This window comes from Corticium candelabrum, chromosome 20 (assembly GCF_963422355.1).
Source record: "Corticium candelabrum chromosome 20, ooCorCand1.1, whole genome shotgun sequence".
Classification (NCBI taxonomy): Eukaryota; Metazoa; Porifera; class Homoscleromorpha; order Homosclerophorida; family Plakinidae; genus Corticium; species Corticium candelabrum.
Genome location: NC_085104.1, coordinates 5,673,512 through 5,690,208, shown reverse-complemented (window position 1 = coordinate 5,690,208; position 16,697 = coordinate 5,673,512). Strand labels below are relative to the sequence as shown.

At 43.3% G+C, this 16,697-nt stretch overlaps 3 protein-coding genes across 3 annotated transcripts; all 3 read right to left on the bottom strand.

The window, feature by feature from the left end:
- Positions 1-4,686: 4,686 nt before the first annotated feature.
- Positions 4,687-6,506, bottom strand: LOC134195787 (uncharacterized). Its single transcript, XM_062664866.1, has one exon. The coding sequence runs from the start codon at positions 5,501-5,503 to the stop codon at positions 4,985-4,987; it is 519 nt and encodes a 172-aa protein (XP_062520850.1). The 5' UTR covers positions 5,504-6,506; the 3' UTR covers positions 4,687-4,984.
- Positions 6,507-7,303: 797 nt separating this feature from the next.
- LOC134195451 (uncharacterized protein K02A2.6-like) lies at positions 7,304-8,856 on the bottom strand. Its single transcript, XM_062664473.1, has 3 exons — positions 8,680-8,856; positions 8,218-8,622; positions 7,304-8,140 (listed from the first exon to the last, which is right to left on the bottom strand). The coding sequence occupies exons 1-3, from the start codon at positions 8,854-8,856 to the stop codon at positions 7,304-7,306; spliced, it is 1,419 nt and encodes a 472-aa protein (XP_062520457.1).
- Positions 8,857-9,002: 146 nt separating this feature from the next.
- LOC134195808 (uncharacterized) lies at positions 9,003-10,917 on the bottom strand. The gene is made up of 2 exons (XM_062664892.1): positions 10,785-10,917; positions 9,003-10,723 (listed from the first exon to the last, which is right to left on the bottom strand). The coding sequence occupies exon 2, from the start codon at positions 10,721-10,723 to the stop codon at positions 9,521-9,523; it is 1,203 nt and encodes a 400-aa protein (XP_062520876.1). The 5' UTR covers positions 10,785-10,917; the 3' UTR covers positions 9,003-9,520.
- Between the last annotated feature and the right edge of the window lie 5,780 nt (positions 10,918-16,697).

Here is a 16,697-nt window from a genome sequence, read left to right as displayed (position 1 = left end):
CCTACAGTCAGCTATTCACACGTCCCATACTACAATCAATCCTTTACTACACTGTGCTGCATCTAACACTGTTGATAGTCAATGTTTGCTGATATCAATTTCTCTATGTCAGTAAATACCATACCACTGTCGTTACAACGGAACTGAGTGCATACCTAGACTGTACATTTTAATTGTCTTGATCACGATCGCAAAACGACGACTACCTATACCAGGCCTATAGACGTAATCTAAACTACTAGGAAGTTTGCATGTTTACTTCCATGACAGCTAGGGTTTCAACAAATACGTATTGTCTAGCTAGGACTCGGCGTTTCAGTAGACGGTCTGAAAACTCCGTTGGACGTGTTACTCACGAACGCGAGGCGCCTACGGATACCGTACAACTAGTTAATCAATATTCGAACTTCAATTTTTATTGAGACAATTATAAATCATTGTGCTACAGGCCTGGAAAGGAATGTTAGACGGTGACAATTTCATAATTTCATAAAAGCAAGATGGATTAACCAACTGAGGCTTCACCAATTCTGCTTCAACGATGACCTTAAATTTTGTAGTGGTGGGGAAACAAATTTTTAGAAGAGAAAGGTCTGTTCAATGTCATAGGCTATAATTTATTTGTTTATGTGAAGCAGCTTTACATATTTCTCTCTAGAATAGGTGACACCAGCTCCCGTTCAAGACATCGAATTCTCTAGAAATGCATCCCAGAGAAAGGAGCAGAAAGTAGTGAAAAGCACTAAATCAAGCCACATTCCCGAACCTTCAGAAGCAGAATTAGATACATTCTACAAAGCATTAATTAAACGAAGTCAAAACGAAGTCAACTATATATACGTAAGTTGAAAATCACACCTGACCACCCTATGCTGCTGCATTTGTTGTTGAAGACTCTTCACGCTCAAATTAATTAATTTAATAAAGTAATAGCTGATTATTATTACTATTTGACGGAGAGGCTTCTAAAATAAGGAGACTTCTGTTCCATAATCTTTTAGTCTATTCTAAGAATTCAAGACGAAGTTAGCTATATTGTACTTGACCATCAGACTAAGAAATCACGCCAAACTCGCGCATCCATCGGTACAATTTTGCTTCAAATCTTTCGCAATTAGTACTATAGCCGTATTATCCAACACACAGTCGAACGTCCTTGAAATGTCGTACAAGCCGCCGTCGCAAAAAGAAATACCTGCTGAGTATAATGGCGGCAAATACGGGTACTACAAGGAACGCCTGCTGTCTCTCTTTTTTAATTAAGAAGATCATTGATGCTAGGGGATAGCAACTGGCTTCCGCCTATTGCTCGTTATATCATTGATATTAATTTCTTTTGTTAATGTTAACGCTTGGGTACGCGCCTGCCTGATTATTGTCGTCGACTTTCATCCAGTATTAGCAATAGAAAACTGAGAACATGAGAACTGAAGGGTACACGTATACCGCTGGCGCATTTAATTAATTAATGGGTTGGTTTTTTCAGTGCGCTAAAAAGTGGACCTCCCATCAGTTCAACGTGCTCTAGTGTAATGAATCTATCTATTAATTACCAGGTTTATACTGGAAGACATCGTTATCTAGAGATATGAAATGTAATACTGATATATACACTGCGCATGCACGCCAAGGAGTTTTGGAGTCTACTGCATGTAGATCTGCTTACATCAATCTAGCCACATCCTGGGACGTGGGACCCATGCAGGCCAGCACTTCAGCAGTTACAGTTTCTACATCTGGTGCAAATATTGCATGCAGAATGGTCGTATACAGAGGTACGAGTGGACCACCGACCGAAGTGGGTCGGTTCGTTTTCACATGCACACTCGAACCCTCCCTAACTTAGCACGACAAGAAGCTGTTCCGATCATGCGAAGACGTTGTTGCGGATATGCATCTGGTGGCTAGTATCAACTAACACAAAGTGTTTGGTAGTTTCAGTGTCACAATAATTGACTCTTCAATTGTATACTGAATATAAAACTTTGATATGCATAATTAGCTCTTTTCTTTAAAAGCAGATTCCTGCAGAAATTCTAAAGATAACTTCATGAACGAGCATGCCAATCCCTAGACAGTCTCAACTTTCTAACTGTGCAATACCATGCAAGATCACCTCGAAGGCCTAAGAGGCTAAGCCAATGGAAGTCAAAAGGGGGAGGGGCTGGCTGTGCGAGACTAGTTTCAAGAGACTGCTAAGAAGAAGCAGCATTGCATGACCCCTATAGAAAATTTTCTTTTTGGACTTTGTTGCCTCTTCAAAAACCGTGAGCAAAAGAGGTGGGACTCTCGATCCAACCGTGCTCTATTCACGGATCACTAATGATTTTTCGTACGCATCATGATAGTATAGACTTGCAGTTCTATATTCTTGAAAGTTCTTTGCATTACTCTTAGTCTACAGATCGTGATTTCAAGAGGAACAAACAAGTTTTTTCTGAAGTTGTCTCACTTGGGAAGGAGCCTCTCAGACTGCAGATGCAATCTTTCTAGTACGTTCATCTGCGTCTTTAATTTCACACAACTGTTCGTCCTTGTCATTGACATTGGATAATATTTCAGTACTCCAATCTTCGGCATCAAAGTTCGATCGCGAGCTATTGCCACAACTAGCAAACCTATCACAGCAGTTTGAGGTCTGAGAATCTGTTGCTCCTGTTATTTTTCATCTTCCATTTCTGCATGGGTCACTTATCTAGTGAGATAACGAAATTGCGACCTCTGCAATGTTTGAATAAATACCTCGGTCTCCAACTAAACTTCCTTAACCTCCAGCTATAGTACACTTCTTGGGGCTTCCAAACAAGAATAATGACCGGTCCACGGAGACATTGCAGACTTTCCCAATGCACGATACAGCAGATCGGCTAATTGTACTCGAGTCGGTAGCCTCCCTCAATAGTAAAGATAGACCATGCATAACCCCAATATGGTAGGTTTGCGCATGGCCATAATTCTAGCCAAATGCATGACAAAACGACTATAGCGATTGGTCTTCCAGTTTTGCAGACCAAGTGGTTTTAAGTTATTGCTACGTTATTACTTACATAAATCCGTAAATAGATTGACTACTAGTGAGTAGGTCATTTAGATAGGATGCTCATCTTTAACTAAAGTTTTGTAGCTAGCGTAACCGTAGCTACACCCCATAGCTTAATTAATAATAGTCACATTTCTAGACCCTAAGAAGAGTAGCTGTTACACAGGCCGCGTGCATGCATGCATGCTACTCTGCACCTGTCGACCGACGTCAACAGTCTTCACTTCCTGCTATAGTACACCTGCTATACAGTAGAAATCTAGAACGCCTACCGGACAGAAACTAGAAGTGTGACCGATGTGGTGAATATGCATGGGCAGCAGACCCGAGCACTAATATTCTAGAGACAAGATCTCACAAAACGTCTAGCTTTCTCTACATCAGACTACGTATGAGAGTGCACGTGCGTTACTCTAGACTATAGCCTAACCCTAGGTTGCCTATTGTCTAACGAAGACGAATGATGGCTTACCTGTCGATTAGAAGAAAAAAGTACCACTCGTACTCCACCAATCTTCCACTTGCTATAAACAAATGACTAGACTAGATGCATCCCATGCAATAGATAGACTGTCCAATGAAGGAACTCGGATCTCGCCGCGTCCTCCGTAGCAATATTATTGTAGTTGTTCTCTAATTAATTATGCATTTTGTCTATTTTGGAACAGCGTGTTGGCATTACTAATCAAAAGGATATCCATAATATCCCGACGATCTGAACCATATCGTATGCCAATGTGACTAGACAAACACATGTAGCAGAGGCGTGGGAATTTAATAGCATCCAGGTTTGGGAGCCCAACTTCAATGCGCGGAAACGGCATTGTATGGGGTAACTTGAATGTAACCTCCGTCGACCGATTGTCGCACATGCGCATTGCACTAACGTCACTAAGTCTAAAGACGAGTACTACCGGTAATGATTCATAGATTTCCACTGTTGTCTAGTGGACCTCCTCGTTTTCTTTCACTTGCAGCTGGTTTCACGATGACCCATTATAGATAAAGTGACCATACTGCGCATGCTGATTGGGTGCCCCGTGGCCCGTGGTTTCTACGCTTAAATGCATGTGTAGCTAGATACATGTAATTACCTAAAGAAATGTGACTGTTAGGTTGCGAGACAAAATTGCACCAAAACTCTTTCAAGTTCAACATTGAGATTGTAAACCGGGTCACGTGAGTTTCTGCCTTTGTAGCGCGCGACTGCGCTCTCACATCAAGCTCTGTTTACTGTAATATCCCAGTGTCGAGATTCTGATGAAATTGTTTCATGCCATTCTTACTTGAGGATGTTTATGGTCTCCGATACAGCCTACTACCGGTCTAGATAGTGGCGTCACTAAATTATGGATGTGGCCTTTTCAACACTTGACTCTTATTAGTGCTAACCCCAGCAGCCGTGCAGCCTCTTCAATATTGAACGTCCAGCGACGTCACTGTATACAGCTCAACTTTCTGTAGAATCAAGGTCAGTTTTCCAATATATATAATGACAGTGTACTGTATAGATTTAGAACCTGCAAGTTAGACATAACTCACCTATGTCATTTCCACACCTGCCAATTGTAGTATATATATATATATATATATATATATATATATATATATATATATATATATATATATATATTATAACAGTCGTAAGCTACGTTCCAGATCAGCACAAGCTATCACACCCTATCAGTCTATGCTATGCTCAGGCTCTAATGAAACAGCAATCCAACAAGTGCTAACAGTCACTTATCTAATTACCTAAGTATAAGACACCCCAACGTACGCATGCACACCAATCTATGTACCAGTCTACCACACTCCTCTCTCCTTAGCTTTGTCTATATCGGAGGGGTTACTGACAATTAACTCGAACTGGATAACGTCAATCAGTTCCACTTGATGTTCCTCTTACTTCGGCTGTAGCTCCCTCAGCAAGAGATGGTGTGGCTATTGTAACAGTCTCACTGGACTAGTAGGTTCTGTTTGTCCTGTCTGTTCAAGTGTTGGTCGTGGATTAGAAGTAATATCTGTAGTTGCTTCAGTATCCGCCTCATCTGATGTCTCTATGACAGCAGGTACACTCCTTTCATCTCGTCTCCTGATATGTTCGATATGAACATATCGGAGGTGATTGTTCACGTCCACCATGTAGTTTGTTGGTCCCAAGCGCTGTAGGATGATTCCTGTCAGCCATTTCCCTCGGCCATCTTGACGTGTGTTGAGGACTGCCACTGTGTCTCCTGGGTTGAGATTTCTAACGTATTTTGTTGCTTCTTCGTATCTCTCACTTTGCCTGTCTCGAATTTGTCGTCCACTCTCTGGTTGTACTAATGTCAACCGTGTTCTCAGCTCACGTTTCATCAGTAGTTCTGATGGTGTCTTCCCAGTGGTAGTGTTTGGGGTTGTTCGATATTTCAACAACAGTAACAAAATCTGATGACTAATTGACCGATCTGGTGGCCTCATCTTCAGAGACTTCTTGAGCTCCTGCACGAACCGTTCTGCCTGCCCATTCAAAGTAGGGTGATACGGAGGTGTCCTTTGATGTCTAATCCCATTCGCTCTCACGAAGTCCTGAACTCTCTCTTGCCACGAATTGAGGCCCGTTATCTGAAACTAGCCTTTGAGGGATTCCATGGCAGCTGAATGACCTCCTCAATGCTTCCACTGTCTGAGTCGAAGTGGCATGTATTCCAAGCTCGTGGACTTCCGGCCACTTGGTAAATGCATCAATTACCACAAGGTATTGCTTTCCCTTGAACTCTGCAAAATCCACATGAAGGCGAGTCCAGGGTGCATCTGGGTAGATCCATGGATGTGACATCACCTGAGCCGGCTTATTCCATATACTCTGACATGCTGTGCAAGTCTTCACTACCTCCTCTAGATCTTGGTCTAGTCTTGGCCACCACACGAAACTTCATGTCAGAGATTTCATTCGACAGAGGCCAATATGACCTTCGTGAATCTCTTGTAACACTGTGCCTCGAAGCTTGGGTGGAATAATTACACGATTCCCCCACAGTAGACACCCGGCTTCAATTGTAAGCTCATCCGCTCGTCGTGCATACAGCAGTAACTGCATACTTACATTAGGCTTCCATCAACGCAAAGTGTACTCGTAAACTTGTCGTAGTATGGAGTCTCGCTGCAGTTCCTTAGCAATATCTTGCGCTGTAACAGGTAACTGCTCACAATGATCAATAGCATAGATTTGCTCATTGGGATCCACTACGTTGACTGGAATGGGTAGTCTCGAAAGTAGATCAGCTTCTTTGTTGCTCACCCCTGATGTGTATTCCAGGTTGTATTGATAAGCACTTAGAATTAGTGACCAACGCTGTAGTCGAGCCGCTGCTAGAGTAGGTACTCCCTCTTTCGGACCCAATATCTTCAACAGTGGTCGATGGTCAGTTACAAGTGTGAATGACCTTCCCACCAAATACTTATGGAATTATCGCACTCCAAAGATGAGTGCCAACGCTTCTCGTTCCAATTGAGCATATCCTCTTTCTGCCGTGGTCAAGGTTCGTGAAGCTAAAGCGATTGGTTGCTCACTACCGTCTGACAGTACATGTGTGAGACAGGCCCCCACTCCATACGGTGAAGCATCGCAAGCAAGACGTACCGGTTTCTTCAAGTCATAATGCGTCAAGAAATCCGATTCCAACAAATTCTGTTTGGCTTGCTGGAAAGCCTTTGCTTGTTTTGCACCCCATTCCCACAATGTGTTCTTCTGCAGCAGACTATACAGTGGTTGTAGCATGGTTGAGAGATTAGGCAAGAACCTTCCATAATAATTCAATAGGCCTAAGAATGCCTTTAGCTCGGTTGTGTTACTTGGCTCTGAAGCTTGTCGTATTGCTGCCAGCTTTTTCTCAGCCGGTCTAAGTCCATGCTCATCCACAACATAACCAAGGTACTCAACTCTAGTTTTCTTGAACTCACACTTTTCCCTTTTCAGACGAAGTCCTGCTTGACTCAGTCTTTTCAAGACTTGATGAAGATGTTCGTCATGTTGTTCTTCGGATTGGCCCACAATCAGAATGTCGTCTAAATAACAGGACACTCCTGGCATTCCCGTAAGAACGTTGTCCATTGCTCGCTGCCAAATTCTGGGTGCAGTCGAAATACCAAAGGGCATACGTGTGTACGCAAACAGGCCCTTGGCAGTGTTGATAGTCAAATACCTTTGGCTGCTTGCATCCACTCGCATCTGCATGTAAGCTTGTTTCATATCCAGACGTGTAAAGAACTGTCCTCCTGCTAACGATGCAAACAAGTCTTGTGCATCGGCATTGGATAATTGTCCATCTCCAGGTAGGGGTTAATTGTTACCTTGTAATCGCCACAAATTCTGATAGAATTATCAGCCTTTCTCGCAATGACGATAGGTGCTGCCCACTCACTGTTTTCCACTGGCTGTATAATGCCCTCTTCCTGAAGTTGATTAAGCTCCTCCTCTACCTTCTGTTGTAAGGCATAAGGCACTGGGCGTGGCCTATGGAACTGTGGCTTGGCATCTGCAGACAAAGTTATCTTGGCTTGATAGCCTTGCAAAGTACCTACTCCCTCTGCAAACAACTGAGGAAACTTCTCAGGTACATCAAAAACTCCACTATCAACTTTGAACAGAGAAGCCCAATCAAGCTTGAGGTTTGACAGCCAATCTCGTCCCAAGACTGCTGGCTTATCACTCACATCCACTACAATCAACCGCTCCATGGATTGTTGCATTCCATACTTGATTGGTGCAACAGCTTCTCCTTTCACCTTCAATCGTTCACCACTATATGACTGAAGTTGGGCAGTGCTCTTCTTCAGCTGTATGTGGAATAGAACTTCACTATACATCTGGGTTGGTACAACACTCACTGAAGCTCCAGTGTCCACTTCCATCTCCACATTCCTGCCTGCCACCTCTATTGTCACCTTGACCCCGCCTCTACCAGACAAAGAACAAATGAGGCTTACATCTTCTGCATCTACTTGATATGTAGACTGAGTCTTCGGTTTCCTTTTTGTACGCCAAGTGCCCTCCGTGCTATCTTTCGCGTTATCTCGTTGCTTCTTCCGACATGCTTTAGCGATATGGCCCTTCGTCTTGCAGAACAGACACGTGTAGTTTTTTAATCTACAATTGTTGGGTCATGACCATGATCACTGCAACGATAACATGCCTTATCCAAAGCACGCAACAATACCGATTGGCTGCGGCTGCTTGTGGTCGCTCTCTTGACAGCAAATGCCGGCTCCAATGTCCTGGAATGTCCACTAGCTGCATGTCGTGTCGACTCCCCACGGAGGTGTTGTGTCTCTGCTCTGGCTGTCTCTGCAGCTTGTGCAATCCGCAGAGCCTTTTCCAGCGTTAGCTCTTCCTCAGCTAAAATCTTCTGCTGTATATTCTCGTGTAGCAACCCACAGACTAATTGATCACGTAATGCAGTATTGAGCTGCTCACCGAAATGTTTGGCGAGGCGTCGCAGCTCCGAAACGTAAACAGCAATATTCTCGCCTTCCCGCTGCATTCGCTTATAAAAGCGAAAACGCTCTGCGACGACGATAATTCTCGGTTCATAGTGGTCCTGCAATAGCTTGAAGAGCGCATCCAACGATTAGTCTTGAGGAGCCGCCGGTCGTACCAAATTCTTTAGTAATGTGAACGTCGTTGTGCCCATCGACGTCAGAAGAACAGCTATCTTCTTGTCGTCGTCCGTGATTCCATTTGCCGTGCAATAGAGCAAGAATCGTTCTTTGTAGTCTTCGACATTATCTACGCCCGCGTTGAACTCGCAGAGTTTCCCGTGTCGAGCCGCCATCCTCGTCGCCAGTGTAGTATATATATATATATATATATATATATATATATATATATTATAACAGTCGTAAGCTACGTTGCAGATCGGCACAAGCTATCACACCCTATCAGTCTATGCTCAGGCTCTAACGCAACAACAAGTGCTAACAGTCACTTATCTAATTACCTAAGTATATGACACCCCAACGTACGCATGCTCACCAATCTATGTACCAGTCTACCACACCAATAAAATTGCCTTTTAAAAGAAGAGAGACAGCACCAACAGCGTCTAATGTCAGAAGACAACATGAGACTTGCTGCAATTAATTAAGTGTCAGCATGCAGCCCATGATAAAAGGTGTCATGAGACAATGGCTTGTACGTCTTCAAAGTTGCTGGCTAAAACAGAAAGTTAGTAGACAACGTCTAGTCCAGAAATGTTGTAAACTTCACTGATCTCAGAGTTGCCAAGTTCGCTGATTGCTCGATATCTGCTAAAACTAGTTCAATGAGTTTACTTTACAATATCTAGCACAGCAAGCCATCAGATCGAAACCTTCAGAACAGCAACCCAACAGTATAGAAAGAATCAGTATGCTGTTTTCTAACACTAATAACCTCTAAAAACATTACCGAATACATTGTTTATCACTAAATTTACTACTTCAAATGTTCAAATAAGTTCACTTCTTACCAGAACTACGAGCATTACTTGTTGTTTCAAGAGAATGTAAACAAGCTGTAGACAGAGATGCTAGCAACAAGATTACTGCAGTTCCAATAAAGAAAGGTTTATAGGTGCCAAAAGCTGAGTAAGTCTGCTCGATAGCAATAGGTCCTAACAGACCAGCTGGACCAGCAATTACACTGAGCATGCCACATGCTGTACACCCAATCTTATTTCCCATTATTTGGTAAGTAAGACCGACTTCAAGTGTTTTCACGGCAGGGTATCCAAACATGTACATGCACAATGTCACGATAGCTGCAGATTGTGTCCAAACTGGACCTCCTTCCATTAGCCATGGCAATACGAACAAAACCAATGCTTGAGATGTTAAAGAAATCCACCATGCTCTCTTTAGACCAATGAAGTCGCCCAAACAAAGGCAGGTCAGTCGTCCTATTGTATATGATCCAAAAACAGCTAATGTTAGCAGCATCAGTGGAGGATCTTTGCTCTTCCACAATGCAGATAAAATTCTGGCAAGTGAAGAAAAGACTGCTGTCCCAGTAAACACGTTAGCAACGAATCCAAATGAAATTATTAGCATTTGTTTAGTTGCCAACTGACTGATAAGTCTGCCATAAGTATCTTGTTGATATGAAAGCAACTTGGGAAAGACATCACCATGGGGATACTCCAGGAATGGTATCCACAGCACCATTAATGTAAATACAATAAAACCAGTGAGAAACAGCATGGTGTTAGCCCCAAGCCTCTCTGAATCAACTAACTGAGAGAATCCAAGCAAAACAAGGCCAAATACTATTGATCCGACACTAATACCCATGCCAAACACACCTCCTGAGAGACCAGATCGGCGAGGAAACCAATGCACTAGCATTTCTCCCATTGTTCTCATGGCCAAATCAGCACCAAATCCAAATAAAGTAAATGACCCAATGAATAAAACTTGCCAAGCACCAGAAGTGTCACCAATGCAGAACGAGACACAAGTACCCGCAAACAACAATGCACTGGTGCAACAAATGAGGCAAACAACCGCAAACAACTGTAACCCTGCCTTTCGAATTAGAACGCTTGGAGGTCCGCTCAAAGTCCAGCCCACCGCTAGAGCTGACGCTCCATAGACCGCTGCAGACGAAGACCAATAAGGAGAACAAGTTGCAGACACGGGTTGAATAAGAAAACTGGTTGCCATCTGAAATCCAGCCGCCAACCCTGTCACTAAACTACCGCTTGTTAGTAGAATAGCTGCGCACCTTTTGCTGCGGCCACTCCCTCGTTCACTGGCTGGAGACGAAGGAAAGAGTTCCTGCCCTAGCAACTCTACTGAATGGTAATCTTCAGCTGGAAAGCCACTGATGTGTCCCAGAAGAGCACGTCTCTCCTCCATCCGCTGAGTTGCGCACACGTACAACAGCCGAACCGTTTCCGCTAATGTGTTGTGAAAGGTCTAGTTATAACACTTGATATCAGTGCAGACACATACACGCAATATTAGCTAAACCCGTTTGATATCGAGTCGCAGCAGTTAGCTGTTTGATTCAAAGGTATGTTGACTAGGCATGCATAGAGAGCAAGGTAAGAAGCCTCTCAACAACTTAATTAATCAAATTCTTAGTAAAAAATGTATATAATTAACTTCCGAAGGTGTTAGCTACAAATGCTTTGTAGTGGTTTTCTTTTCTAGATCCCCCTAGCTAGAGGAACTGCACTATGCTCTTGGGTGCGATAGAAAATATTATTATTATTTAATATTACATGCAATTATTTAATATTATATTATTATTATTATTATTATTATTATTATTATTATTATTATTATTATTATTTAGTATTACATGCAACCAAGAATGCTGCATTGCAAACCCAGAGCGTGTTCACACAGACATCTAGACTAACTATGATTAGGCTAACTATGATTGAAAAATTGGCCTAATTGAAACATGAGCCAAAACAGGTGGCGGTACAATCCTTCTTTTCAATTTCGCTACTGCTTCTTCACATGTCGATGTCCAGACCCAAGGCACGTCTTTCCTCAGAAGTTGTCTTAGGGTGTCGTTGTATCAGCATAACCCTCCATAAATCTAGAATAGTATCCCACTACTCCTAGGAATGATGCAAGCTCTTTCGCATTTTTTGGGATTGGAATGTTTACCATTGCTTCAATTTGTGAATGAATTGGTTTATGCCACTGGCATCGATTCTGTAGCCCACAAACTCGATTTCTGTTTGCCCAAATGAACACTTCTTACTATTTAATGTTAGATGGTGGTCTGCTAGCCTTCCTAGAGTTTTCTCTAAACGGCAGTCATGTTCTGCATTGCTTGAGCCATGTATTACTATGTCGTCCAAATATAGAGTCACTCCTTCAAGCCCTCTCAAAACTTGCTTCATAATCTTTTGGAGTGCACTAGGGGCTGATGCCAAGCCAAAGGGAACTCGTCAAAATTGATACACCCCATCATGAGTAATGAACGCAGTAATGCTCCGACTGCTCGTCCAGAGGAATCTGCAAATAGCCTTGAGATAAATCCAGTCTGGAGAATACAGTTGACTCATTAAATTCTGACATTAACTCTTCTAGAGAAGGAAATGGATACATGTCCAGAATAACAGCCTTGCTTACTTGTCTTAGATCAAGGCCTAGTCGGATATCCCCTGACTTCTCTTGTACAATCACCACATTCGACATCCAAGGGGAGGTATCAATGTGCTCAATAATTCCTTCTGACAACATTCTACTGATCTCCTCAGATACTTTTTTCACAAAGACAAAGGTATACGACGCATTGTCTGTCTCACTAGAGTCACATCTTGTCGTAGCATAGGCCGGTGTGAAAATTTTTCTACTTTGCCCAGTCCCTGAAAATGTTGCTCCATTTTGTCTCACCTTGCCATCTACCATTAGTAACTTCTTTTCATTTGTCATAGTATCTACAATTTGAAATCCCAGTCTATCGAATAAGTCCACACCCATTAAGTTTGCTCCCTTAGTTGTAACATAGAATGAGAAAGGAGAGGATTGCCTACCAGCAAAGCTTACCGATAATGTCACTTGTCCCAAGACAGGAATAATTGATCCTTCATATGCTGATAGGGTAGTTGATGGCCCTAATGATAATCCCTTGAATTTTTGTTGAAAAGTCTGTTGATTAATCACTAATACCTTGTCACCCAAATCCACAATAAACTGCATTTCAACACCCTCTATGTGACAACTGCAGGTTCTAAGTTTCCCTTGACTGCTGTTAATACCATTGACCACTTCACTGTTTTGCTTAGATAGACAACATCTAGCAAAATGGTTGTACTTGCCACATTGTTGGCACCGTTTGCCTTTTGCAGGACATGTTCTACTGCCTGTAGAGTGGCCAGAAAATCCACAATTACCACACAGATTTTGCCTCTGCTTAATTAACCTCAAGAGACTGCACTTGCTTTTGCTGCTCAGTCTGATTGACACCTCTTGGATGGAATTCCCAAGGGAACCTCCTGACAAACTTTGCGGGTGTACCTGTGTGGAATATTCTAAGGATTCGCCCACAGTCCTAGCCATCTGTTGTGCTTCCGTCAAAGCATTTTCTACCCTGGCTGGCCAACTGACTCTCACAAATGACTGCCCACCCGATTTCAACAATTTTTCTCTAATCTTGCGAAGAATATTTGTTTCTTCAATTAGATGGTCTCTCACCATTTCATTCTCCATAGTCCCAAATTTACACTTCCTTGCTAATTGTCTCAAACATGCCACATATTCTTGAACCAATTCCCCATATTGTTGTTGCCTTTGCCGGAATCTGAACAAGCTACTGGTATGTTCGTGTGAGACCCAAAATGGTCACCCCAAGACTTCACCGCTGCCTCATATGTGTCTGATGTCACATCCAGTAAAGTGAAAACTCGCTGTCTCTCAGTTCCTGGACAATGAACCAATACTGAGCTTTTCCTAGCCAAAATGTTATGTTTGTAGAGATAGCCACGAGTGTAACATACACGTATAACACAATTCTGTTAGTTATTATAAAATCAAAACAGGACAACTCAATACCGGGCCGTAAATGACTGACCGCTAAACCCACGCTACCGCTTTAATTAACTATCTGTGGAGTTCACACCGCTAACTATGATTAGTAAGTCACGTGGGCACGTGAGTGTAATTAGTCTCGACAGTTTCATCCGTCATATCCGGCAAGAATTCGTGTGAACTGTCTTGACGAATCCATTGCTCTAGGTTGTGAAGAGGGAAACATTTAGTTTGCTTTCTCTAGCAGCTCCTTCGGGGACGGCAAGAAGTCGTCACATGTACAGGCACGCACGTAGTAGACATATGCCTGCGCTTCCGTATACGTCGCCATGTTGTTGCTGCGTTTGTATGTTTAATTAAACATACAACACCACATCAGAAACATCGGCGACACGCTCTTCTTTGTATACTACCTCACGTGCCAAAGTCACGTGCGCCACTAATACAGTTGTAATACTACTCTCTACAGCGTTAGAACGGCGTTAGAATGGCGCTACACTAATCAAGATTAGGACCGGTGTGAACGAGTGGCGTTAGTGCACTAACGCCAAACTAAACAAGTAGGCCCGGTGTGAACACGCTCCCACATGCACTCTCTTACCAAGCTAGCCATTGTAAAGCCTGGTTCACAATACACCTCGCGTCGCGACGGGGCGTCTCGCGTCAAAGGAGGCCGTGTCCAACGCGACGCGCTGGAATAGGAAAGAATCCTATCCAACACGTCGCGTCTCGTCGCGTCGGAAACGCTCTCCTTTGGCGCGAGACGACGCGAGGTGTATTGTGAACCAGGCTTAAGTTCAACTCTCAAGTTCTTTTGTAAATGTAGTAATATTTAATAGATCTAGAAATTGATTGAAGAGAGATTTATGGCGCCCCTTGATCTAGCAAAAATATCTATTTCTGGACGGCACCTCAGTTAGCTAACTTAGGATGGCTTAGTTCCATACAATCTTTCCAGCAGCATTGGGAAACAGACAATGTATTTCATTTATGATTACTGTACTACGCTTAAATATTAGACTAGACACACTTAAGTGTAAGACTCTCTAATTACAAGTAATTTGACATTTCTACATTAGGACACCTAGAGAGATATTGATTCAGATAGTATCATCCACACATGTAACAGATCTCTTTGGCAAGGGTCTGGTTGACACTATGACAGCGTGACGGCATGAAACATGTAACATCATAAAGTATTTTTTGCAGTTACTGTATAGTAAAGCACCCTTAGAGATGCCAACACACGATTTACTGCGCACGCGCAGCAGACACACCCACGCAAACTTGAAATCGTGCCTTTATGCACACATTATCCGTTTACCATAAGCGATGGCATCCGGACAGACATGAACTTTGAAGTTGTAGACTAGCTTATCAGTGTACCAACGCATAGCTACATCTGACTTGCAGTTGTTGAATCTCTGTAGAAGAAACACTGCTCATCGTCTCAGATTCGCCTGTCGCTAGCCAGCTCTTGTAGCTATCATGTAAAGATAGATGCGCGATCTGCGCAACCGGCGGCGTCCAGCGCCTCTCCATGGCTTCCTTCGGATGTCATCTCGCGATGCTCTGTGCTCCACCCATTTCCGGGTCACATGTAACTAGAAAATGATCGAGAAAGCGCTTTGTCGTACATAAAGAACCTAACACACTTGTCGTTAGCTTTCTCGAAATGTCGAGTACGAGTAGCGAACTGCCGTGGCGGACAAGAACGATTCGCATTCCTCTCGGTATGCGTGGACCGTAGTCTCGCGTAGCCAGACCCCTCACCGCCGCGTCATATATACTTCCGGGCAAGAATGGATTTGGTGAACAGCCTTTGATGTCGCTGTGTGCCGCGTAGCCAGAAATCGGCTATCTCTACTAGAAAGACCGGGGTTTGGTTTCTTAATTAATTAAACGCTTTACTAAAGACCAGATTGGTATACCCCAGTGCAGTCCTATCTCATAGCTTCTCTTGTTTCGTAGGAACAACTCAAAGACTACATGCAGAGGAAGCTAATTACCCGAGGCCCGGATTTCCGGGCTAAGGGTATAGTAATCGTTCGATGACCGAGCGACCGAGCGACCGAGCGACCGACCCTATATATAATCGATTAACGCAGATGCAAATGAAGCTATTCCGACCAACAGACGAGAAGAGGTATCATTACCGACCAATAGACGAACGTGGTGACATCATGAGGCTCCACCTCTCTTTGTTTGGTAGCTGCTACTAGGCAACAACTAGACGTCTAGCTAGAGAAGCGGCACAAACAACGAGACGGTTAGAAAAACTGCACAAAATACGAGACGTTTAGTGAGCTGGAAATCGGTGGTGAGTCGCTTGTTTTGCTCTACATTTGCAACATATGTTTCCCACCAACAAACAAACAATGATCGCGCCCAGCAAACCTATCACAGCAGTTTGAGGTCTGAGAATCTGTTGCTCCTGTTATTTTTCATCTTCCATTTCTGCATGGGTCACTTATCTAGTGAGATAACGAAATTACGACTTCTGCAATGTTTGAATAAGTACCTCGGTCTCCAACTAAACTTCCTTAATTAACCTCCAGCTATAGTACACTTCTTGAGGCTTCCAAACAAGAATAGTCTAGCCCATGCCATGCTAGGTCCCTGTTCTAAACCTCAACAGACACCCATGCAGAGAAAGAGACGCCACCTTTTGGAAATCTCTTTGCAGCACAGAACTCAGATCTAACACAAGGACAGAACACAGGAGGTCGTAGTTGGATTAGACTTAAACGCAGTAAATGATAAATTGCAACTCACCTCGGTATCCGGTGCACCACTGGAAGTCCACGGTGCTGTGTCAGATTCGGTCCTATTGGGTGAGTGGGAAACAAAACAAACGTTTATAGTAGCAGATATCCAAGCCAGACTTCATTGACACCTTGTCAGCGCATACCTTGCAGCAACTGATGTAATTAAGCTTGAGCTCAAGAACAGTGCGAAGCCGTTGTTCCTAATGGGCCTCCCCCCTCCCTTCCCTGCAATAAGCAATGATAGAGGCAGTTTCCCGTCGTAATGACCGGTCCACGGAGACATTGCAGACTCTCCCAATGCACAATACAGCAAATCGGCTGATTGTACTCGAGCCGGTAGCCTCCCTCAGTAGTAAAGATAGACCATGCATGACCCC